We start from the raw sequence: 25,874 nt of genomic DNA, 5'->3' as shown, positions 1-25,874 counted from the left end.
AAGTGTAACTATTCGTTCCCTGCTCTGGGATTACACTGTGTAACACAATTTTTGTTCCTGGGTAGTAAGTGTTATTTCCTAATTGGTTATGCCTCAAAAGTATAGAAAATGGCTATTTTTCCCCACAAACTTTGCTTTTGTGACCAGGACAGTGATATTTCAAAATATCACTATTTCCAATGGGAAAATGGGCAAATGTGTGTCTTTTCGTTCACATAAAGTCAGAAAAAAAGAACATATGAATCCAAATTAACATGTATTTATACAAAAGTAATACAAAGATGACTACAAAAGATTTAGAAGTGAGTAGTTTTTCGAGATTTACAATTATACTGTATAATTTTATTTTATTTTTTTGTTACACAGTGTTATCTATTCCAAGTCAATTCATGTGGTTGCAATTCACTGCTGCCCATTTCTGATTCACCTTGGAATGTGTCCAACTTGAGTCTTGAGGCTTGCTTTAGTTTGCATACCGGTACAGGCCCTGCCTGTGGAACAATGCAACAGCTGAAGTCATTGGACTAGATTCACAACACTATGTGCTCCAAATAGTCAATAGCACTAAAATGCACCCAATGAAGTTTCAAAGTAAAATAAAAAAAAAAAAAAAAACAAAGACCATTTAATTTGGAAGCTGCCTAGCAATAGACTCCAACATTCAATGTGGAGGTGTGATCCTGGCCATGGGATCTAGACTGAGGCTGGCCTGGGTGTGTGCAGAGAGTGACAGGGTGATTAATACACAGGGACACGCGCAGGTCGGAGTGCCTTTGTGTCGGGGTCACACTGACACATTCTCCACAGCGATTTGGTTTCATGCTGTTTTGATTGTGTTTGAACAGCCCCCTGAGACCATTGTGATGAGTTGCTGGGTGTGGTTTTGAGCCCCACTATTTGTATTTTGTTAATTTTTCCATTCCTGTTACTCAGCTAACTGTCGACTCCCAGACTGATCTCAACTTACCTTTACATTCAGCAATAAACTAAAGAGCCCAACAGCCACTGCATGATGCTTTTCATAACCTGCACACTCAACTGATTGTTAGTGCTTGAATATAAAGCATGCCATTTTAACATTGTGAACATTTTAACAAGATGAATAAATGCTTGAGTGACACACCTTGACTGGAAGGAATGTGCTGTGTCCAAGTACCACTGCTAACTGCCAGAAAACGCTCTCTCTCTCTCTCTCTCTCTCTCTCTCTCTCTCTCTCTCTCTCTCTCTCTCTCTCTCTCTCTCTCTCACACACACACACACACACACACACACACACACACACACACACACACACACACACACACACACAAGCACACACTTACCTATGCTGTACAATTTTCTACTCTGCTTTATTACACTTTGCTATGCTTTTACTATGGGAAACATTTCAGCTTTATGGCCTCTTGATGATTTAGAAGCAGATATTATGTCACGTGTCAAGTGCTGACACAGTTGACAACTGCCTATAACAATCTATTACTTATGAGTGAAAACAAAACACATTTTATACTGGAGAGTATACCTGCTACAGTACGCTTTCTGTGCTGAAGACCCTGGAAACTGGTTTGAAGGTAGGGTTGCCAGCTGTCCTCATTTCTCTGAATCGTACTGGTTTTGAGAAAGGTGTCCTGGTATTTCAATAGGATGACATTAATGCAATAGACATACAACTTTGAATTGGTTGTCAGCATTATAATAGTAATACTATTGTTACCTGCTGGATTTCTAGAGAGTTTAAACTTTTAACAACGGCCCTTGTGTTCAGATGTCCTCAGAGGTGGCAGCCCTATTTGAAGGTTGGTCAGTTCCGGAGGGCTCTGAGAGTAATCTGATCCAGTGTTACAGCAAGTGGAAGTGAAACGAAGTCTACAGAGAACTTCACAGCTCCTAGTGGAATGCCCTTGCACCTCCTCACGACAATGCCCACGTTCCCGGGCCCTCATGCAATGTTGCCAAAACAGCGATGTGACTGTTTAGCACCTCACAGTACAAGATTGCATGGAAATATTTTCTTCACTCGAAGCCATGGTTTTGCTATGGGGTTGCCTCTATTATCCCAATATAAACGCCCGCACCCGAGATTCAAAACACAGCCAGTATTATTTTGCATCAGAATATGTGTTAGAATATGTTTTACCATTCATTATGCTTTATTACACTTCCCTATACTTCTATTGGTGGTGCTTTTTGTGAGAGTTATAGCAAAGTTCCAGGTTTTGGTTTTTTTTTTTGTTTGTTTTTTTGTAATACCTTCTATATGTGTACAATGGAAACAATACCTTTTGAAGCTTCAAAGCTAGTGGATATAATGAGGCATATTTTCAAAGTGTCTTGTCTTTAATTAACGCCTAACAGGTAAAATACATGTTCACTTTACAAAAACTAGCTGAGTGATATATTTCCAGTTCTTATAAGCACTGTCTGCCTGTTTTGTTATTCATGTTGATTTGTGTCTCCTTTAAAAAAAAGAAAAAAAAAAAAAAGAAAAAAAAAAATATTTAAGGCATGTAGGAAATGCTTTGAAAATAAGGCCTCGTATATCTAACAATACTGCAGTGTAGACCTGCAGAATTCCTCTTACTTCAACCTGGGACAAACAACACTGATTTTAAATGCCTTTTTTTTGGAAGCAAGAGGGAACACACAGTGCGTGTGGCAACAGCAACACTCATTTCTCTTAAGGTGGTCTGGCTAGTTTAAAAAGTTTTAAGCTGCATGCACAGACACACATACATACAGATAGACACACAGAGACAAACACACAGACACACACACAGGCACCGACACACACACACAGCTTGTGTTTGAGCATGTCGGGAGAACCCTAAGCGCTGGGTATGAGCAACTTTCCTCTTTCCATTCAAATCGTGACGATGTGACCTTTGAACTCTCCCAGCCTCACCCACCCTCCCAGATCAGCTAAAGGTGAGTATCTGTGCTCGAGGCATGAATCCAAAGCACCTGCAAGGTTTCATTCTTTAAAAACACTTCTGAGAAAGAAAGCATGAAGCAGGCCGCTAGCGAGGAAACGTCTTTCTACCTGTTTCACAAAACAAGATGCCAACACAGAGTGAGACAGTTTGGAGAAAACTAGCCAAGCTAGATGATTACAAGATCAAAGTTTTCTTTTTTTTTTCAATTCACTTTCCTCTATAATTCAATTGAATTTAGCAGACTGCTATGCGGTTGGCAAAACTGGCCCCAATATAAGGTAAAAATAGCAACATTTAAAAACGCTAACTGCATACTGATAACTTGATTATCGTTCATAACTATTAATCACTTGAAAGTGCTAAACTGAAGACACTTAAAAAGTCGAGGGAGTCTCTGAGTGGCTCATCCAGTTAAAGCGCAGGATGAGTCACACAGCTTGGACGGTTCATGTCCAGGCTGTGCAAAGAGGCCAAACTCCTCATCAGCGAACTCTACTGGCCAGGCACAGGGCTGATCTCTGTTCTCCAGGATCGGTAGCCCGCCCACCTCTGCTCTACAGCAATTCTGCCTTTAGGCTTGTGAGATCTCAGCGGTGAGTCGCTGTGGTGAAGAAAAAATAAAAATAATTGGAAATTCCAAATAGGGGGAAAAATAATAAGTGGTCACTCTAAATTAATGTCGAAAACGTTTGCCGTGGAATTTATTAAGCTTCTTTTGGTAGGAGTGTCCAAGCTTTTTTTTTTTTTTTTTTCCAATTGGGATTTATAAATAACTTCAAATGAAACATGCCTTTTGTTTTAACTAAACAGTGATTACAAAAAAGAAAAGAAAGGTCTTATTCTTCATATTTGTTACAAACTTGGCCTCAGTGATCACATTTCCCTCAATTATAAAACCCCTTGCTGAATCATCACATTGAGCCAGTGCCCTGTTGACTGTGTATGGTTGCCCTACATGATATGCTTTGTCCATCCTTGTGACTCTTCACATTCAAAATAATGGTTAAACATTTGAAATTCTCTCGAGCAGCGATCCAAACCAGCATGTGACTGTGGTCTTGAAGCACCTACTCCCTCATAATCCCTGACTCCAGTATGTTTCCGAGCTCCAGAGAAACAAGCTACCAAATACAGAATGACAATTAAAAAAACCTTATCTTTTGTCAGAGGGTAACTCCCAAAAAAAGAATGGCTGTGAATATCATCCCCACCCCCAAGGTCTATGGGAACACCTCCTTAGACATCACTTTACCATGGCATTGAAGGTGCTGCTCATGACTGAAGCTGTTTAAGGGTGTGGATCCCAGCGTTTAAATCTGTTCCCACAGCTGTGAAGCTGATCAAACCAGACAAACCAAGGAAGCATAACTAACCGCTCTGCTGGACCTTGTCTTTTGCAGTCAGCTTGCATTTATGGTAATAATAACTTTTATATGTAACTCTTTCTCTCTCTCTCTCTCTCTCTCTCACGCTTATTGTTCCTCGCTATCTTTTTTATGTTCATTTAGGTCATTTTAAAAGGGGAAGCTAATAATAATAGAATAATTGAATATCTTTAAATATATACTGCACAGAATCCTTATCGCTGTAAAAAAAGCAAATAGTATTATATAAAAATAAGTGGTTTTTATAGCTGTAATTCTATCTTATGGATCTGATGGAGATTCATAATTCACTCTGATCTCAGTGTTTCTGGAACCAAGCGTTAAATTATTCTCAGTGTGGCCAAACAAGACAAAGTGAGGGACCATTATTCTGAGTCACCTCGGAGAATGCTGCCTAGCACCCCTGTAGCTTATAGCAGGGACCAGGAGTAGAATCTCGCCATGGGAGTAGAGATAGCTATCCTGTCCACAATCTGTTAGCTGGAAATGCAGCATTGATTTTGTTTGGCGAACGAATGTGGATTTCTGTTTGCCTTTTACGCACATGATAACTCAGTTACAATCCTGCAGGTAAGATGTTTTTTTTTTTTTCTGTATTGCCAAAATAAATTACCTACAATGTTGGTTACAACGAGTGTGCTGTTTACAGTGTGTGGAACATTTGCAGGTATCATTTCTAGTCCCCCATTCATTGCAAAACTCAGCTCACTAGGACACAGTAAATGGCTGGTGTATTAAAATTACTCTGGTATTGCAATGGCTTTGGAGATCGATCGACACAATCAGATTAGGAGAGGTTTCGTTGTGAATGATGGGCGATGCTAATGTGCAAGCACCTCTCCGTACAAATAAGAATGATAACTCTGTTCACTGCCTTAAATAGTTGCATTATTTATTACAAACTTTGTGTTTGTTCCATGTTCAGGTTCAATATATTATTAAATTATTTAGTGTGCTCATTATTGAGAGTGAGACTGCTCTGAATATTTTTTTTCTCTCCTCTGAGTTTGCATGCATTCTGTAAGGCAGTTACAGCACTCTGACCTTCTCCCCTATCAAAACCCACTGCAGTTAAACTGAACTGAAACCGGTGCCCACTAGACTAGCCTGGAGTTCAAACCTAGCGCGACTTCAAAGGAGCTGCTCAGTTAAACAAGTGTAGCAGGAGGATGGGTGTCACATTATGGAAATTGTGATCATTCTTTCTTCAAACTGCTTTTGACGTGTGTGCATTGCAAGCTCTGAAAATCCAAGATCTCACTGTGGGATTCAGTTTAATCTTTTATTTGTACAAACACAGTGTTTGCAAGTCTTCTTCAATACAGTGGCAACACAGGCATAAATAAAAAAATATCAGCAAGTCAATGCTACACATTTACTTTTTTACTAAACTTTATGACTGTATTCCTAGGTGTTCTAACTTACTGTTTTGCTGAGTTCTTTATTTGAACCTCAAAAACAAAACAGCCAGGGAGTCTGTGGGAGCCTGTTTATGCCACTGGGAGATAAGAATATCATTATACTGCTCATTCCGATTAGTTAGATGTAGAACAGGGACTTTAGGATCCCCAAAACTCTATCATTGAGGAAGGCTCCAATTGAAACGCTTGTCTGCTTGGCTTAGTTTGTTATATATTTTATTTTACCCCTTTTAAACATTTTACCATGGTTAATTTGCACAGCATTTCTGTAATTTTTCTTCCTCGTGTTTATACTATGCATTTAAAGTGCTTAACCTTGTTTTTAACAACCCTTTCCCATATTTTATCTGGGATTTCCCAAGCTTTTTGTTTTTGCTTTATGAGTTAGGGCTCATTAGAGTCAGTTTTCTTAAGAAGACCGGTGAAAATGTCACGTTAAACTGAACAGTCAAACACAAAAGCACATTGTGTTCTGTGCACTCTGACTCAAGCTGATTGGACACAAGCCTTTGTGAGGCAGCCAGAAAGCTTATTAGGAGGGTGGGGATTAAAGACCGGTCTTGACATCCACTTCATGATTTTTCGTTTGTTGTTTTGCTTAGGAACAGCCTCTTACGATATTTACAAATCATGCAAATGATGTGCCTGAGGCATTGTGATTTCACAGGTTAAGTAAAAAAAAAAAAAAAACCTGCTCAATCAGTCATTCTCCCAGTAGCTGTCTTGAGTGACAGGATATGAATAATGCTTGCATACTTATGCATCATGCTCTATTGTGCCAAAGAGTCGTTCACAGGTACAACGAATGTTGCAGGACTGCAGGCAGCCAGTCGGTGCAGTGAGTCACTGAGCTTGGTACCAATTGACAAGAGCCCCCGGGTGAATTGCATCGAAGAGCATGAGTGAGGCCTGCTGACCATCACCTGGAGGCGATTCTCTGAACCACCCTTGCTTTACCCTCTCATCTCTTCAGCTCCTGGAAAGATGAAATGTCTCCCATTTGAAATAAATTGCTAGCTGAGCAATGGCACATTCCCGTCTGTAAAACACAATACCATCTCCTTCCAGTATCAAACTGGGGCCAATTCCATGATCATTCTGCAATCCAATCTGCAACCGGACAAAGGTCAAATATAGACTATTTACATCCAAGCTTCTAATGGGTCTGGTCTCAATCTGCTGCAGATGGAAATGGACAGGACTGGTTTCAGATCACTTTTTGTCCAGTGGCAGGTGGTAACAAGGCATTACTAGTCAGTTAGCTGAAGAATTTTTATACCAGATGGTTTGCTGAAATGCAATGTCTCTCACTCAATGGATGCCCTCTCTGAATACTTTGGCATGCAAATAAGAACATAAGAACATAAGAAAGTCTACAAACAAGAGGCCATTTGGCCCATCTTGCTCGTTTGGTTGTTAGTAGCTTATTGATCCCAGAATCTCATCAAGCAGCTTCTTGAAGGATCCCAGGGTGTCAGCTTCAACAACATTACTGGGGAGTTGATTCCAGACCCTCACAATTCTCTGTGTGAAAAAGTGCCTCCTATTTTCTGTTCTGAATGTCCCTTTGTCTAATCTCCTTTTGTGACCCCTGGTCCTTGTTTCTTTTTTCAGGCTGAAAAAGTCCCTTGGATCGACACTGTCATTACCTTTTAGAATTTTGAATGCTTGAATTAGGTCGCCACGTAATCTTCTTTGTTCAAGACTGAACAGATTCAGTTCTTTTAGCCTGTCTGCAAATGACATGCCTTTTAAGCCCGGAATAATTCTGGTCGCTCTTCTTTGCACTCTTTCTAGAGCAGCAATATCTTCTTCATAGCGAGGTGACCAGAACTGCACACAATATTCAAGATGAGGTCTTACTAGTGCATTGTACAGTTTTAACATTACTTCCCTTGATTTAAATTCAACACTTTTCACAATGTATCCGAGCATCTTGTTAGCCTTTTTTATAGCTTCCCCACATTGTCTAGATGAAGACATTTCTGAGTCAACAAAAACTCCTAGGTCTTTTTCATAGATTCCTTCTCCAATTTCAGTATCTCCCATATGATATTTATAATGTACATTTTTATTTCCTGCGTGCAGTGCCTTACACTTTTCTCTATTAAATGTCATTTGCCATGTGTCTGCCCAGTTCTGAATCTTGTCTAGATCATTTTGAATGACCTTTGCTGCTGCAACAGTGTTTGCCACTCCTCCTACTTTTGTGTCATCTGCAAATTTAACAAGTTTGCTTACTATACCAGAATCTAAATCATTAATGTAGATTAGGAATAGCAGAGGACCTAATACTGATCCCTGTGGTACACTGCTGGTTACCACACTCCATTCTGAGGTTTTTCCTCTAATCAGTACTTTTTGTTTTCTACATGTTGACCTCTCCCTAATCCATGTACATGTGTTTCCTTGAATCCCAACTGCGTTCAGTTTGAGAATTAATCTTTTGTTCAAGACTGAACAGATTCAATTCTGAACTGAACAGATTCAATTAATCTTTTGTTCAAGACTGAACAGATTCAATTATTTTATAACAGTACAGGGCAGACAGTAGACAAACAGCAGAGTGGATTTTAAAAAGGCTTGTTTGGAACACAGTGGAATAGATGGGAGAAGTTCCAGAGGGGTGCTAAATAAATGTGGTCTTGGTGTTTACAGATTTGGGGGCTGGCATAAGAGGTAGTTGGGATTGCATTATTGTATTATTTACTGCCCTGTGTCATGGCTAGATTTAGATGATACCTATGCTGAAGTGTGTTTCTTTTGAACCTAAAACTGTGAAAACCCGTAATAATTACAAATAATTAGACTTCCACAAAAATTGGTATTTCTGTTGTTTTATTTCACAGGCCTTCAAAATGCGTCGGGTTTGCATATCCTACACGTCTTATTCCATTACCGTCATTCCCTTCCGAGTACAGGCAGTAGCCCACAACAGGGTATTTATAGCTGCTGTTGGAAACATTACATTCTTAATATTTCCAAAAATATATATTTTATAAACTGACTGCTGTGCTACTGCTTCCAGTCAACCCCGTAAAGCCAGTTCCTTGACATTGCAGTTTGTTGCACTTCTAATGTATGTGGGAGAAGCAAACTTCGTAGCTACTTTTCTTAAATTAAAAAACAGTCCCTAGCTTTGTATAAAATAAAAGATACAGAATACAAACAAAAAAATAATACAATAATGTGCTAAGCGTTTTTGACAGCATGCGTGCGTATTATAATACCAGACTACTCATGTTCAAGTTTTTTTTTTTTTTTTTAATATATTTAAAATGGCTTTATATATTGAAAAAATTCTGTAAGTAACCTGAGCTGTTCACCTTAAGAAACGTGTGTGCAACAGAGCGCTACAGCAGGGGCGGGGGGGGGGGAAGGTTCCTTATCTCCCTGGTGATTCACCTGTTTAAGGTTGTCCAGTAAAATGACATCACCGGAGCTCCGCCTCATTTCAGACCAGTGCTCTCAGTGAATATCAGGGTGTGTTGTTCAGTCAGATCAAGGTGTCCACGAAGTACAGCAATTATTGGACAACAATAGCAACAACAACAAAAAAAGTCTTCAGATCGCAGAAATAGAAACAAACGACAGCTTCTGATGACTATTGACACTGCAGATATAACTTTGTTTAAACTTGAATTGTGCGAGAGAGGTGACGGGTTCGGGACCCTGCTTATGAGCTATTTTTGTGGTTAAGAATTTCTGTCTTTGTTCTTTAAGAATTGGACTTCGGTTTTGGGTTTCTGTTGTACAAACGATATCCAGCTATCATGAGTGCCGTGCATGAAGGCGTATTTTTGTCTGCTCTCCAGCCCAATACTCCTGTATCAAGCTATGCACTGCCCTCTGAGATCCATCTTGGACATGGGGCCAGCGGCTACGACCAGATCTCAAAAAGCCAGCGTGTGCAGGATCAAGTGCGAATGCGGATGATCCAGAACAAAACGGGAGGCTTGGCCACCGTCCCCAGGGCTAATGGCAGTATCCAAAACAGCGCGTCCTCAGGTAAGAGTTTGTGCCTACCATGTGCGTTATTGCTTCACACAATTCCTATTTCTTCTTCTTCTTCGTATCATTATTATTATTATTATTATTATTATTATTATTATTATTATTATTATTATTATTACAGTGAAAAGAAAACTATGTATGCAATCTTATTCGTATACCTTCGTTTGATTCGGAGCTATCTGAATAGTAAACAATAAGTTTTTATTACAGTTTATTACAGTTTTTATGATGATCTGTTATTATGTTCAGCGCTTTGGTATGTGGACATAGTAAAGTAACGAACTGAAAAGTAGTTTCCATTTTTACCAGTGCGGTTCGTATTGAATGTGACTGTTGCCGTTACCTCTGTCCGCAGTTCTAAATCAGAGTAGTTGTGAGAACTCAGTAAGAATGGATCCCTTGAAAGTAAGATTCCCATTACTAGCAGTTTCAAGGGCGCTGTAACTAGGGGTGCGGCAGCACTTTAAAATGTGTTCCAGTGCCACTGAGCAGTTTGTGAGCTTGGTCACACCTGTATTTAAGTGCTTAAACCATGCAGAGAAACCTGGAACAGTTCCTCTTTGCAACGCGGATATTATCAACTTGTAAAAAGTGATGAGTTGGATAAGAGACAGGACTTGAGAGAAAGAGAGCGACAGCGCACAAGATTATCTGTGATGATACAGTGTGAAGCTACACAAACTAGACAGACCCTGCAGGCTCTCGAAAAAGAATCCTCCCCGGAAGCTGCCATATCCTTGACACATCCTACAATCCATTCTGACCGTGTCTACAAAGCTGTTCCAACCTTCAGCGCACAACTAAAAGACGGCTGTATCCGAGCTCTTGTTAATTGCTGGTTTTGCAGGTTGTTAAACTGGATAACTCCAGTAGACCACGCCTCATTGCAATATTTGAAAGTATGCAAGATGCAGAAGATTTTCCAACTAACAGCAGTAACACTCTGCAGTGTACAGTATTTGATTAGCTTGTTCGCTTGCTCCACAAGAGTAAAGCAAGCACAATAATGTAAATTAGCTTAATAAGGGATGCAGGGTAAGATTATTTATTATTCCCTTCTTGGGATGCATGTCCCTGTCGTATGGGGGGGGTTCTGATTTTCATTATGCCACTAGCTATAAGTGGCAGGGAATATGTTATTAACACTTGTTTAGTTTGCTAAAATCAATTTAACAAATATCTAATTTATTCAAATAGAATAGCAAAAGGCTAGTCTATGCTGATCAGTCCATAAGGTACAAATATTTGCCTAGGAAAGTAGATATGAGCAGGTACAATCAGTCTATGCGATGCAGTAGTCTTTAAGGTCACAGCAACAAGGGAACAGAAGTGTAAAGTCAAGCAACACAGCAGTGCCCACAGTCATTAACCAGCTGCTGTGCAGTGCCGTGGCTGCGGTGCCATCCTAGGCATTGCTGTTATTGTCATTGTATTGCCAGCATTACACAGTAAGAGCCTAATTAGCAAGGTTTCCCTGCTTTTGACCCAGCAGTTTCAGAACCACCGCTTGGGTCTCCTGAGTAGCTCAATGTGTGTGGGATCTGGTCTCTGATATCTTGCGTCAGTAGACAATGTTTAGTTTTTCTCAAAGACAACTACATCAGAAGGTGTTGTTGGTGTACATGTTCCAGGGCACTAGGGTGCCTTATCTCTTATTCTCACAGCCTAAATAACAACAAATGCGCGATTGGAAGACGCCATTATGTCATGTGGGCAGGGTATATGTTCTTCATGCCTTCGAGAAAGCAACATCATTAAACTGCCTGGCCCAATGCGGTGACTGTGTTTTAGCTCTTCTTATGCTCATGTGGGCTGTGTTCATTTAACAGCTTCTCTCACTCCCCTATCGTACTGGAAACCATTGCAGCTTCCATGCATTATTGTAAGCACAGTGATTAGCAAGCCCAGTCTCGCTGCACTCATACGCCACAGCCATTTTGCATAAGATTTGTTGAGTTCAGTTTGAGGATGTGAAATGTGAAATAAAAAGCAGAAGATCCCTGGGTTGTCAGTGTGAAGTAAGGCTTTGCGGATGTGAGAGAGAAAAGAGAATTTCCCCACTTGTGGTTGTTGTTATAAAAAAACTCAACCCTGCAGAAAATGACCCACTGTTTCAGATGAGTTCACTACACCTGATTATTTAGCTGTAAACTTGAATGGCTTTCACCTGCAGGGGGGGGGGGGGGGGGGGGGGGGGCTATGCTCTTAATGTTAAGAAACAAGACCTGCCGAGCACATGTGTGAAGGGCTGTTTTACTGTGTTTGCAACTTAGCATAAAGTTACATTCCAAAAGCTGGGACTCACATGAGTTGTGTAAAGAATGGTTTGTTTTTATGAATACAGTAAGGTTTTATAATCATTAAATCATTCTAGACTGGTTTAAAATGGAACACCAGCCTGGGGAAGTGACGTAACTTTTCTTTTATTATTTTGAAAAAATGACTTCCAAGTAAAATAACTCTTAAGCTCTTGCGATTTCCATACAAACTGAGCCAATACCTATGGTTTATTTAACACAGCCTTTGTACACATAATCCTAGTTGTTTTGTTTTCGTTCTAAAGCTCAAGGGTAAAATTCAACAATTATAACAAGATCTGCCTGTTAGTAATACCATGGCACATCAGGCAGGGGGATGAGAGATATACACAAGCCTAGTTACTCAGATGAAAGGCTATGACAGAAGAATAGTAGAGTATCTGTTAACTAGTAAAGGAAATGTTCAGTTTGTGCCTTTACATTGTTAGAATAAGCTGCATTTTAAATAGTCTTTCTTTATTTGTACTCAGTAGTAACTATAAGTCTGTTTTTAGTTCAGTTATTATTGTTATTATTATTATTAAGAAGAATGATCTTAATATAAACATTTCTTTAAAATAAAAACATATAAACAATATGATCACTGTCTGTATATTTTGCAATCTAACCTGCAATCTGCATAAAGAATAATTTTGGAAAGGGTAAATATGATCTCTGCCTACAGATGAATTCATCTGTGGGGTGTGGGGTGGCCCACACCCAGGGTGTAGGGGGGGTGGTCTTCTTGAGGGAGGGGGTGTGGCAGGGTGTAGGGGGGGTGGTCTTCTTGAGGGAGGGGGTGTGGCAGGGTGTAGGGGGGGTGGTTTTCCCTGGGAGTGTCCCTTGCTCCCCCTGTAATACCTGTTTGTCCTCCTGCCCCAGGTGCTGTGCAGTCCCGCTGTAACTTTCCTACCCCTGCATGTTTTAGAACAAATCAAAACCTCACCTTGTACAAAAATCTGCCTGCTTATTTTCTGGGGGCTTACCAGCTGGTTTGGGCGGGACAGGGATGCCAAAGACGGGGGTCCCATTCTGTCAGTAGTAAGGATAGTGTGGCCACATCTTCGTAGCTGTTTAAAAAATAAATCAACAAAATGGCTGTTCTAGTAAGCTTTTGTCTGTTCCCCTGGGACGACACACAAACATACAAAAAAATTCACTTTTTCGCACAACCTTTAAACCATGCTGTCAGTGATGGATTGTGCCTGAAAACAACCTGCTCTGAAAGGCAATGCTGCATCGGTTTAATGACCTCTTATTGCAGAGCGGACCGGGCAGCACATCCTGAAGCAATGGGGTTAGAGAAATTCAGGACTTGCACCAGTCAGCATTGCAAGTGGTTATGGGCTGATTATTAACACACTTCCCAATACTGCTGTCATTATTCTGTCTCTCCAAGGTTTTTCACAGAGCCTCTTATAACCTGTAAGTAAGTTCACTGTCTGCAACTGTCTGTTCAGTGGATGATTGTTGGACAATCTGTAGTTTCAAGTAGATGCAAGTAAAGTCAAAATGCAACAAACTGATGTGGTGTTTCAATCATGCGACACATTTAATGAGCAGAGAACTACTGAGGCTGTCAGCTTTTTTGTAAATGAAATGGCTTATTTTTCATTGTTGATATCAGTGGCTCTATAACTCGCAGGTTTGTGGTTTGGCTTGTCTCTGTGCTATACACTGGTAAAACAATAGCATGGTGGAAGCACAGGCAAGCAGGAAAAATCCTGGACAACTGCAGAATCACTGTGCAAATGTTTTTCACACGCTGTACTCCCTTCTTGTTGCTGGGGGCGGTCTGATCTTTTTCTATCCAGGCAGGAGCAGATTCAACCTGGCAAACAAAGAACGAAATGAACACTCCACAATTCCACACCAAAGGCATCTATATTGAGATCTTCCAATTGGACATTTACTCCCAATTAACATCCCTTCCCCATAGTTCGTTTTTAATGTTGATTAAGAAAAATCTGCTAATCTGTTTTATTGCACAATGGTTTCTCTGCTTGTAAAGGTCTTTATCATAGTTTTCAATGAGCACCTTGTACAGGGTTTATTAATTTCAGAAACAAATCCTTCTGTTGTGGTTTGAAGTCGAAACGCACTGGATTTTATATTCTTGCTTACTGATTTTTGTCAGATATCACAAGCTAAGAAAGCTACATCAGGCCTTGCCTGGTCTGTAGAGAGACAGCAGACCTGTGAGACCTCCATATCCAAGCTACATTCCTATGCAGGTCAAACATTCCTGCCTGGGACATTCACGCATTGATATAGGCAGAGGCCAGCACAGCAGTGTTTATTTATCTTTGTCTGAAGTTGAACTTTAAAAAAAAATGTATAGATCAATGTATTGAACTTAGAAATCTTAGCGATCTGAGTAATATGCAAAACACATAACAAGTACAGTATACGACCGATTGTGTGATTCACACACCTCGCAAGCCAGACCTCGCAGAAGGCAGGAGAAGCCATTCTTTATTTGTGGAGAGATCAGGGGAGCACACTTATAATTGTACTGTAAGTGAAAGACAAAAAAGGAGACTACAGTATGTAACAAAAGATGTAATAGTATTTAATTGCTAGGGGTTCTCCCCATTCTCCCCTGAGGCTGCATGAGAGGCACATTCTCAGTAAAGTTAGATGTCTTCCGAACGTTCACAGGCTAAAATTGATTTGTAGGGATTTGTACATTTTAAAGCAGGGGAAAAGTACATTTAGTGCAGTTGCAAGCTCAACCAACTGAAAACTGAAACCTGCATGGTCTTTTCTCTGCAAAAAAAACAAAACAAAAAAACAAGTTACAACTTTTATGTTTGATTAAATCAGTGAAATGGATTACCAAAAACTGTTCAGTTAGCATTAAGAAGAAACCCTATCAGTTTTTATAATATTATTTTCATTGCTTACTGTAGCTGAATTGCTGCCCCTTAAACACAATGCCAGACGGTCATTTTCACTAACTCTTGGACAGCAGTTGACCAGACACAGAGGTCTCCTTTCTTGTGATGTGGTTTACAGACTGCTGATCTCTGTGAATGCTGACTGTCTCTTTCCAGCTCAATCTGCAACACTCTGCTCTCTCTCTCCACACAGAATACCGAATGTCTTCCGGAATGAAGTACGCCACAGTAAACCCTGGATTCAGCTCCAAGTCTCACATGTACTCCATGGAGAGGAAAGTCGCAGTGAGTATAAAATGAATCTCATTTGTTGTTGTGTGCATGGTTCAACGCCTCTGGAGTTCCAAAATATTTCTAAATGGAAAGATGTTGCCCTTACCTTAAGGTTTTGTTGTTGGCACGGATGTTGCCGTGTTGTATTTAGTGGGGCAGCAGCCATTTCAGTAAGCTTGTCGTACAATAAAAAGGAGCGCTTTTGGCATTGCTTTTATCACGTGCATGCATAATGTAATAATGCAAGTTTATAATAAGAGGACATTCCCAGGTGTTTTATTCAGACATGCACAACTAGTTTACATGTCTGGCCACAGGGCCAGAGTTTGAATAGAAGGGTTTCTAAAACATTAGACGGTTGGTACAGATGGTGTCTATACATAATAATGCACAAACAGTGTAATAAGGCATTTTTAATCCAATTGTTAAAATGTATCCTGCATTATCCATTATCCACTTTAATGCTTGCATTTCAGAACTGTAGTAGAGCAATGCCACCAATATGTGAGAACACTGTAGTTCTAAGTGATGCTTAGTGCTACTGGTTTATTGGTTTATTTTAATTATTGGTGATCTGGACCAACCTTACCTACGTAGAAACTAGATTGTATATAATGCAAAATAGCAAAGAACACAGTAACATTGTAACTTTGTAACTGTATGCTTTTGAGACTTAATATCCTACATATGGTTATTGCACCTTACTGTTTGGAGGGATAGTTACCCTGATCAGTGCCAGTGATGTATATAACATCGTTAAGGTTCAAACTCTTAAGAAACATAGACAAAGAAAGAATGACCAGCTCGCTAGCTGGGGTGTTGGAAGTTGCTGTGTGGATCCTGTTTGAGGATGTGTGATGTGCTTTGCAGGGGCCGCCTGTGTCTCAGTACGGCACAGCCAGGGCTGGTGGCTGGAGCTCACGCTCGGCTGTGGAAATTGGTCCCAACAGGCAGATGAGCCTGGGAGGGAGAGGAGGAGGAGGGGGCAGCAGCGTCTACACTCGAGGGAGGGATGACATGGGCTACAACTACCAGTCCAGCCAGTCCACCATTCGCAGCATGAGCAGGACCCAGCAAGACGTTGACGTCATGTCCATGCGCTCCATGCAAGTGAACAACTCGCCAGCCCAGGCCCAGCCTTGGGTGGACGACGGGGAGGGCAGCATGATCTCCGACCACTACGCGGGAGGAGACGGCTACGATTACTCCCAGGTCCGGATGGTGTCCAGGAACGCCGGGGGCAGCGCAATGGGCACCATGAGGAGGACGCTAAGCGGGAACCTGGCCAGCAGGAGTGGGGACTGGCAGGAGGAGGATCAGCTGTACCTGAACAACGTGAAGCCCCGAGGTCCAGCCATGCGCACACTGAGCCGTCTGAACCAGAGCTCTAGCCGGCAAAACAGAATGAGCATGGGCTCCATTTCCGGGAGCAGCACCATACAGCAGCAGAAAATGGGTGGGGGAAACTACACCCAGTGCTCAAACGGGTCCTATGGCAGTCTGCCGATTACCAGGGCCATGTCCACCGTGAGTCTGAAGAGCATGACAAAGGGAGTGGACACCTTCGATGGGCAGGAGCACATCAGTGTTGGAAGGAAAATAAGTGGTGGGTGAGTGTCACGTTCTTTTTCTTGTTCTTTTTTTTCTTTTTTTTCGTGCTTGAGGATTGGGTTGGCTGAGATCCCTGCCTGTAGACAACGCACCAGATCATGCATTTTCAGGCTTTTCTGCAAAGCTGCAAGGCTGGTAGACAGCTGCTCTGGGGACCCCGTAGCATAATTACCTATTCCTTTCCCAGATTTACTGCACAGAAGGGTAAAGTATGGTGATGTAAGATTGATTATAATATCTCTCCCTCCCTCTCTCTCTCTCTCTCTCTCTCTCTCTCTCTCTCTCTCTCTCTCTCTCTCTCTCTCTCTCTCTCTCTCTCTATCTCTCTCTCTCAGGTTCAGTGATATTGACATGCACTCTGCTGTTGAATACCTCGCTGCTTCTGACCCAGCACTGCAAGTTTTGGGAGCTGCATACATCCAGCATGAATGTTATAACAGCACTGATGCCAAAAATCAGGTATTGGGATGAGTGGGAAATGCTTAGTTCAACTGTTGTGTAATGAAACACTTGTCCCTCCACCCCCTCAAATAAAACCACACAAGTTAGAGACTCTTTTGAAGCATCAGTTATTAGATAGATTATGTTTCTTCTAGATTTAAGCTTCAGTAGAACTGAGAGAGCAGTTTCAGGTTGATGTTTCTCATTTCCATGGTCGTGTTGTCTTGGCACACAGAAATGGCCCCTGTGTGAATGCAGTGTGTGTGTTTATGTGTGCAGGCACGCTCCCTGAAGGCAATCCCACGACTGGTGAGGCTGTTCAACTACCCGAACCAGGAGGTGCAGCGCTACGCCACGGGGGCCATGCGCAACCTCATCTACGACAACATGCAGAACAAGACAGCGCTCATCGAGGAGGGCGGCATCCCACAGCTCATAGAGGCCCTGCGTGAGCCCGACGACGAACTGCGCAAGAACATCACGGGTAACTGGCAAACACAGCCACACCCACACCCGACAGACACCCACACCCCACAGACACTCACACCCACACCCACACCCCATGGACACCCACACCCACACCCCACAGACACCCACATTCACACCCCACAGACACTGAGGCTGTTCGGTTTCCAGTAGCAGTGCAGCTCGGATTGCCTCTGAGTCCTGAGACGGGCATGTGTGCGTTTGCTTATTCAAGGTGCCTCTGTGTGTCTGCTGTGGTGGTGCAGACCTATTGCTGTGTGAGCTGCCTGTGCTGTCACTGCTGCCCTGTTTTCCTTGGCAGTGTGTCCATGGAGCTCTGTTGAGCCACCTGTATTGACCTGTTTGTTTTCACAGGGATCCTCTGGAATCTGTCCTCCAAGGACAATCTGAAGGACAAGCTGGCCAGCGAGACCCTGTCTGAGCTGACAGAACGCATTCTGGTGCCCCTTTCTCAGTCCGACATTCAGCAGAGTGCCTCTGAGTCTGAGATCTTCTACAACACCACCGGCTACCTCAGGTAGTCCCTCGTGCTGCATATCATCTGGAACCTCTCAATGTTTCACTGGTCCCTGATAACAGTGTCCCCTTAGTAAAATCATAGCAAAGTGACATACAGCACAGTGAAAGCATAGTACATTACACTGTGTCTCTAATCAATCAATCAATCTTTCTTTTATATAGAGCCTTTCATAGTGGACCACCATCACAAAGCGCTTTACAAGATGCAGCAAGAAAATCCATAATACTTTAAATACAAAGAAATGCATAATACATGATATACAGTAAAAAACAAAGCATAAGATATTAAATACAGTGGAAAGTGCATAGTACATGATCGTAGCATAATACATGCTAGTAAATACATTACAATGTTATCATGCATAGTTACAATGTACTTAATTTGTACATCTTGTTGCACGATATAACCCTAACCTTAATCCTAATCCTGTTCTTAACCCTAACCTTTTTCTGATATAATTGTGTACTTACATATATTGTGCAAAAAAAATGTCTTTACCTCTTATTTTTTCATAATTATAGCATCAGACGTCATCCTTCTAATGTTCCTGTGGGTCCTCTGGTTTGAAGCGCTGGATGCTAACTGTGGTGTCCCCATCTTTCTCCCCTCAGAAACTTGAGCTCAGTGAACGAGAAGGTTCGCCAGCAGATGCGGGAGTGCAGGGGGCTGGTGGACTCCCTGGTCAGCTACATCCAGCGCTCTGTGGAGACTGGCAAGACAGAGGACAAGGTGAGGTTTGGGGTGGTGGAGTGGGTGTCAGCTCCTTCAAAGAAACTTTAGGAACACGTACAGCGGCACTATTCTCAGAAAAACATTTCTGTGCACTTTTTTGTTCTTTGGTGAATCCTCTTCAGATGTTAATGATTTGCTGTCAGCTGTAATAATAATACACAAAGCTTGAAGTTACAGTACCAAGTTAATCATCTTTTGTTCCTAGAAAAAACATTGATATTAGAAAATAACCAAGAAGCATTTTGAAAGTGAATTATTTGAATGTTGTGCTGCCATAGGCGCTATAATGGTGCTCTTGATGGCTTCACCATTAAATCTTTAGTTTTCCTTGTAACATTAAAACTGCTTTAGTCTGGGTGGTGAAGCTTTACAGTGTTGATCTAGCATGTGATTAGAGGCCCCCCTCTGTCTCTCTCTCTCTCCGGTCAGGGCGTGGAGAATGCGGTGTGCACCCTGCGCAATCTCTCTTTTCAGCTCTACACAGAGATCCCACCCTCTGCGTCCATGCGGCTGGAGGGGCCGCACCGCGGACAGGACAAGGGGCAGGGTGACGTCATCGGCTGTTTCAACCCCCAGAGCAAAAAAACCAAAAAGGTAATCGACACCATGCTGCCTGGCCCCTTAGAACAGTTTACCACTGTGTTTTTTGCACAGGCTATACTGTAGTTTATCCTGGTTTTATAATATGCTTTGCCATACCTATGTGTGCTTTACAATGCTTGCCCATTCTTTACCATGCTTTCACTGTGCTTTATTACACTTTGCTGTGCTTTAACTATGGGAGACTCCTGTATGATGGGGCGTGGGACAGGACTGCAACCACAGGCTGGAAAGGACTGAACTTGGCAACTTTATAAACTATTGGTTTTCTTTTAGCGGTTCCAGGTCATTTTTGATGATGAAGCCGATGCAAAATATCTAAAGGGGTACTGAATGGGTTTTAAACATGTAATCTGACCCCTCTGTGGCTTCTCTCCCTTCAGAAGCAGATCAATGATCAGCTGACGTTCTCCGAGGTGGCCAAGGACCCCAAGGGCATGGAGTGGTTGTGGCACCCCCAAATCGTGGGCGTGTACAACAGAGTCCTGCAGCGCTGTGAGATCAACAGCAGCACGCGCGAGGCAGCTACCGGGGCACTGCAGAACATCACGGCTGGGGACAAGAGGGTATGAGAGCGGGGCGGGGCTGTCCGTGTGTGTCACTGTGCTTGTGTGTCTGTACCTGTGTGTGTGTCACTGTCAGTGTCTGAGTCTGTGTGTGCTTAGGTGTATGGCTGTGTGTGTGTGTGTGTGTCTGTTTTTTATGCATCTGCAACCTATATTGTATGGATCGGTGGTTCCATACAGGATGATGGCTAGTGAGAAACGGACCTTAAAAAAACCCAATGATGGCAAACATAGTAATGCTAAAGAAATGTATGTCGTTATACTGTTATAATAATATTACAGTAATATCAGCTCTAACAATAGAAGTAACACTGTGTGTATTGTTTTGCTAGTGGGCTGCTGTGCTGAGTCGGGTAGCCCTGGAACAGGAAAGGATCTTGCCGACCATCCTGGACAATCTGAGAACGAACAACGACCAGGAGCTGCGCTCGCTGACCGGCTTCTTGCGCAACCTGTCCCGCTACGCCCGCAACAAAGACGACATGGGTGAGTCCGAAACCAGGGGAATGACCAGCTTCGGGATCTACCAACCCCACCCAAAAAAATAGCACATACAACTACATTTTTTTTGTGTTTTAATTTTTTTTTGTCTCCTCCCTAGCAACGAAGGTAGTGAACAACTTGCTGCTCAAGCTGCCTAGCGACAGCAGCCAGACGGAACCCTCCAGTGATGTCATCATCAACATCTGCGCCGTTCTCAATAACCTGGTGATGGGGAGCTCAGTGGCGGCCCGGGACATTGCCTTCTTCGACGGACTTCAGAAACTTGTGCCGATCAAGAACAACCGGAACAGGTGCGACAAAGCAACTTCTGATTCCACAAGCACTCCAGCACACATTGGGCAGAAAGCACAGGGCAGCCTCACTGGGCTAGCTTCATTACAGATACTAGCGCCGCCTTCCGTGCTACTGTCCAAAAGATTTTGGGAATCAGTTCAACCAAATTCAAATACTAGACATGGAACCAAAACAAATGTTTTTGGCTATGTAGACTTTTGGAGACCTGCACTTTTTGAGACAATAGCTCCTGTTGACCGTGTTGAGTTTAAACTCCTTTTATTTTACTCTCTTGTCTCTCAGTGCCTCCAGAGAGAAGGCAGCTAAGGCAGCCGCGACTGTCCTGGGAAACATGTACCACTACAACAAACTGCACCGCAACTACAAATTGGTAAGCAGGCTCCCTCCCTCCTTCTTCCAGTGTCCCTCCCTCCCTCCCTCTTCCACTGTCCCTCCCTCCCTCTTCCGCTGTCGATCTCTTTGTCCATGCTCTCATTTTCAAGTGTCTTCTATTTATCCGGGGACTCAGATGTTTTGTTTGAGCTGGAAAATTTAGGTAAGATTTAAAACCAAGGTTTTGCAGCAGAGAATCATTACTGAATGCACCTAATCAATGTATTTAAATTGGATTTGTAAGCACCCATCATCTACAGGTTGTCAGAAGTCATTGATCTCGCCAAAGAATTTAGGGGAGAATTGGTCACTTGTGCATGTTTGTGCAGAAACAAGCTTTTCGGTTTTGCTTTCCCTCCTTTAACGCTGGTTTCAGCCTTTACTCTTTGCACTTGCTTTTCTTTGTCTGCCTTGATTTTAACTGCTTTCAGTAGTGCAGCAGATCCTTTACATTCCCCTTCTCAAACAGTGTGTGTGTCTCTGTTCCCTCCTCTCTCTCTCTCTCTCTCTCTCTCTCTCTCTCTCTCTCTCTCTCTCTCTCTCTCTCTCTCTCTCTCTCTCTCTCTCTCTCACCGAGTGTTGCTCCTCATTCATCGCTCCACATTCATCATTGGGCACCCCCCCAGGCCTCCCTCTGTCTGTCTGTTTCATGTTTCTGCACTTCTGCCAAAAAACGGCAGACTAAATGGATCTCTAAGATCTTGGAGCCCTGGAAAAGCTGAAAGGTCTCCCGAGTGCAGGTTTTGTGTCACCCTCCCTCGGTATGGGGGGGGGGGGTTTAGATCCTACTTCTTCACCTAGTTGCGTGCATCTATAACTCTGTGTAGAATAGGTCTTACTACCTTCGGGTCAAAACTTGTAAAGGCTTCACTCGGCTTAGTTACTTCCACATTGTTACATCCAGCGTGTCAGTGAGTGTCTAGTCAGTGCGTTTGTGCAGGGGGAGCGCTGTGTAATATCTCATGCACAGTGTGGCCCCGCGGTAAAAGGCTCGGTTGCCGTGGAGATGAGGCCTTGCCCAAGCTTAGGGCTTTGTTTCCAATTGTGTGAATGGAATTTTCAGGAGGCAGGGTGAACCCGGCCCTCAGGGCTCAGTCTCACCAGGGGATTGGAATTAGGAAGGGATTGGAATCGCACCCCTTCTCCCTGCCCCACCTCTCTGTCTCTCCCTCCCTTTCTCCCCTTCTCTCCGTCTTGCTCCCTCCACCCCCCCTCCCTCTCTCTGCCACCTCTGTGTTGCGGTTTCTCTCAGGGCTAAGGCTTGCTGCCAAAGAATCATTTGATTAGCAGAGCGAGTTTCAACAACAACAAAACATGCCTCAGCTGCGTCTCAAAGGGTTTTGTAGATGTTTTGAAATGTTGAAAAAGGAGAGAGGCATTTTTTGGTTGTTAAAATTGACAGGGCGTTTCCCTAAAGCGCATCTGGGAAAATGGTTATCAGTTTGTCGTCTTTCTTTCCCCCCAGACTTCAAAAAGTTTTCTAGATAAGTAATAAAAAAGAGAGCAACAGCATATTTTACTAATAAACCTGGTTCTCTGCTACACAATTCAAGAGCCCGTGTTGCTACATGCACACATGCTACACATCCCTTCCTTTACTTACACTAATGTTTCCTTTTGTTTTACAGAAAGGATTTAGGAAAGAAGATTTTGTCGATACCAGCATCTGAGTTTTTTTTCCTCTTATTTTGTTACTTTTTGTGCTCTGACTACTGGGTGACAAAAGACTTTTTTTTTTTTTTTCATATAAAAAGCTTGCACTCCAATCCTTCTCCTCTTTTATAAGAAAAATAAAATGAAAAGAAAAAAGAAAAACAGAAAACTGCCTCTAACGGTTTCTAATGTATATAGAACGCTTTGTGTGTGATCTGTGGAGAACCAGCACAATGCACTGTACTTCTACATGAGAAACACCAGCGTAGTTTCAACTAAGACTTCTGCAAGCACTGGAAAAACCAGCTTCCGAGACCCCAGCACAGCTCCAAAACAGCCGCTAAAGATTCAGCACCAGCATCTATCGCCCAGTCAAGCCCCAACAAGGTTACGCATTCATAGTTTGTCTGAATTAAGTTTTATTATTGCAGTATGGCTAATATTTCATTCCATTTAACACCTCCTATTCACTTTGTTTTCTTTCGTTGGAATGTTTAAATTTAGACATGGTGCACTGAGTGGCAGAATGTTGTAACTGAGGAGGATCTTAAAGGGGAAGTCAAATAAGAATCTGATAACAATTTGTGAAACTTGATCACTATCAGTTACATGTGTCGCTGTGTTCTATTACACATTAGGTAGGCAGGCAGGTTTTAGAGAATAAAAACCTGTATTCTATAAAAATTGATATAATGCAGATATAATGTATACAAAAGCTTTAATTTAGGTTCAGTGGTACCCATAGACCAGGATGTATAGATCACAAGAACAATGGACAAGAACTTTCAGGACAGACTTTTTGTATGACTGAGTGCTGACCGATCAGGAATAAATTCAAACATCCTTCCCAGATTGTAAAACTATTTCATTGGGGGGTGGGGGTGGGGGTTGTATTCTTTTGTATCGTGTATATTCAAATGTTTTGATTAAGATAATGTATAATATGGTTGGGGTGCCTTATATCACTAGAGAATTAGTACCTTAACACTTAAATCAATTGTCAGGATTTCAAGAGCAATTACAAATAACATTGTATTCAACCCTAGCATTTATTGATTGTGAATAGGCTTTGCAAAGTGTGTGTTGCAAATGTACAGAATCCCCTGAGGGATTTGAGAATCAAACAGGTGCTTCATTTGAATTCCCATTCTCAAAACTTTAAGAATTTTTTTTAATAAATGTTTTTTTGTCAACATTCTCCGAGTGCTTCGAAATTTGAGAATGAACTTCTAACCTTCCCCTAAACAGCTGAAAAGTGTTTAACGAATTGCAAACTTGTTTTGATCGCTTAAAACTGGTCCTTAAAAAAAAAAAAAAGTTCCTTCTCGAGACATTCCTTAAGTGTTTGTGAATTGGTTCAACTAAGTCACATTCACACAGCCTTGTTTTAATTAAATAAATAGTTTGATGTTCATGAGCATGTTCGAGGCTCCTGTTGACTCATTAGCAACAATCTGGGAAAGTTTTATGAAAATCAAATTTGATGTAATCAAAACACTTAAAAGAAAAAGGGGCTGAATTCTCAGAGCTGTTGACTCCAAATCGTCATTCACTATTTTATTTTCAAAGATGAGAAATGCACCCAATAGAGTTACCAAACCAGATCACAAATAAGACTTTTAACTTCAGAACTTGTAAGTTGTTTCTTGTTCATTTTGTGACAATTTGGAGTAAATATCTTCGAGAATCCATCTCAGAGCTCAAAGCTTTGTGAGTTGGGCCCACGAGCACTTAAAATGAAGTCTTGCTTGTGTTCCGCTCAGCAGAATAATTCGTTTGCAATATTAAATTGATTATGTTTTATTCTTGTATATATTGAGCAGGTAGTTGACTGGTTTAGATTGGTCCTTCTCCCTCTCTTGGGTGGGACTCTTCTGGAGGTATGAGAACTTAATCCCGAATTCACTATGCTCTCAGGAGCACTGTGGGTACACCCCAGTGTACTGTTTGGGACAGCTGTAGGTTTGTACTACTGAAACCGGTATTTTACAAGAAGATGATTCTGTCTTAATTAAAACGTTGTTTCTTTTACTGGCACCAATATTGAACATTTTATGAACGTTTGAATGCTTGGTATAATTAACTCCTGCATTTCTAGTGGCATAACCCAATGTACAGTGACTAATAGACGCATTATTACAGTAAAGTCACTATGTAACTCCCTGTATACTGTGTGTGTTATTGGCAAGGCCCTTTGTGATTTCACTGTAATTAATGCCATTTGAAGTGGTGTCACAAAACTGGCTGCTAACACATACATACCTCACAGGTCAAACCAGGAACTCAATGGAAGAGACAATATTTAAACTGAAGTGCCTTTATATTATAATGCCCTTTTTCATGCTGTTATTCGACAGTGTGTGGATTGCATGAATTGCCCTTTAAATGTATTCAGAGAGTCCTCTGTGTGCTGTATAACTCTCATAGCTGTTTGCATTGTTCACATAAAACTGCAGCGTTTCGGCAGTGTGTGTTGAGTACCACGCTAACAATGGAAAGAGTGCTATGTTGCTTGATCTGTACTGCTTTCAATAAATGGGCTTGGAGGAGATCTTTTCTGTTTCGAGTCGAATGTTCATTTATGCAAAAGAGTTTTACGCAGGAGCTGGACAAAAAAATAGAAACAGTTGAGCTGGGGTTTCTGTTAGGGTTTGGGATTGGGCTGGGGTTAGGATTTGGGATGGGGTTAGGGTTTGGGTTTGGGTTAAAGTTTGTGTTTGGGCTGGTGTTTGTGGTAGGGTTTGGACTGGGGTTTGAGTTAAGGTTTGGATTTGGGCTGGGGTTTAGGGTTTGGGTTAGGGTTCTGGATCTGCTTCCTGTCGTGACTGAAAGGCACTTTTAACAGTGAGATGATGCAATAGTTTGTAATTT

General features: G+C 42.0%; 1 protein-coding gene across 2 annotated transcripts; it reads left to right on the top strand.

The window, feature by feature from the left end:
* Nucleotides 1–4,237: 4,237 nt before the first annotated feature.
* On the top strand, nucleotides 4,238–25,554 carry LOC121329888 (plakophilin-3-like). Of its 2 annotated transcripts, XM_041275875.1 has the most exons (14): nucleotides 4,238–4,350; nucleotides 9,556–9,748; nucleotides 15,145–15,236; nucleotides 16,095–16,834; nucleotides 17,171–17,294; nucleotides 17,556–17,760; nucleotides 18,117–18,279; nucleotides 18,894–19,011; nucleotides 19,444–19,608; nucleotides 19,998–20,180; nucleotides 20,513–20,666; nucleotides 20,782–20,974; nucleotides 21,261–21,348; nucleotides 22,979–25,554. In XM_041275875.1, the coding sequence occupies exons 1-14, from the start codon at nucleotides 4,348–4,350 to the stop codon at nucleotides 23,018–23,020; spliced, it is 2,463 nt and encodes an 820-aa protein (XP_041131809.1). In that variant the 5' UTR covers nucleotides 4,238–4,347; the 3' UTR covers nucleotides 23,021–25,554. The 2 variants fall into 2 exon arrangements, with proteins under 2 accessions (XP_041131809.1, XP_041131808.1); XM_041275874.1 differs by lacking the exon at nucleotides 4,238–4,350 and having other exon boundaries at nucleotides 9,217–9,748.
* The last annotated feature ends 320 nt before the right edge of the window (nucleotides 25,555–25,874 follow it).

The sequence above is a fragment of the Polyodon spathula genome, chromosome 17 (assembly GCF_017654505.1).
Source record: "Polyodon spathula isolate WHYD16114869_AA chromosome 17, ASM1765450v1, whole genome shotgun sequence".
NCBI lineage: Eukaryota > Metazoa > Chordata > Actinopteri > Acipenseriformes > Polyodontidae > Polyodon > Polyodon spathula.
This window is presented reverse-complemented; position numbering and strand designations above follow the sequence as displayed.

Coding starts and splice junctions, on each gene's coding strand:
- LOC121329888 (XM_041275874.1), top strand. CDS start 9,514: ATGAGTGCCGTGCATGAAGGCGTATTTTTGTCTGCTCTCCAGCCCAAT. Junction 18,280..18,893: donor AACACCACCGGCTACCTCAG/GTAGTCCCTCGT, acceptor TTCTCCCCTCAG/AAACTTGAGCTCAGTGAACG. Junction 20,975..21,260: donor ATCAAGAACAACCGGAACAG/GTGCGACAAAGC, acceptor CTTGTCTCTCAG/TGCCTCCAGAGAGAAGGCAG.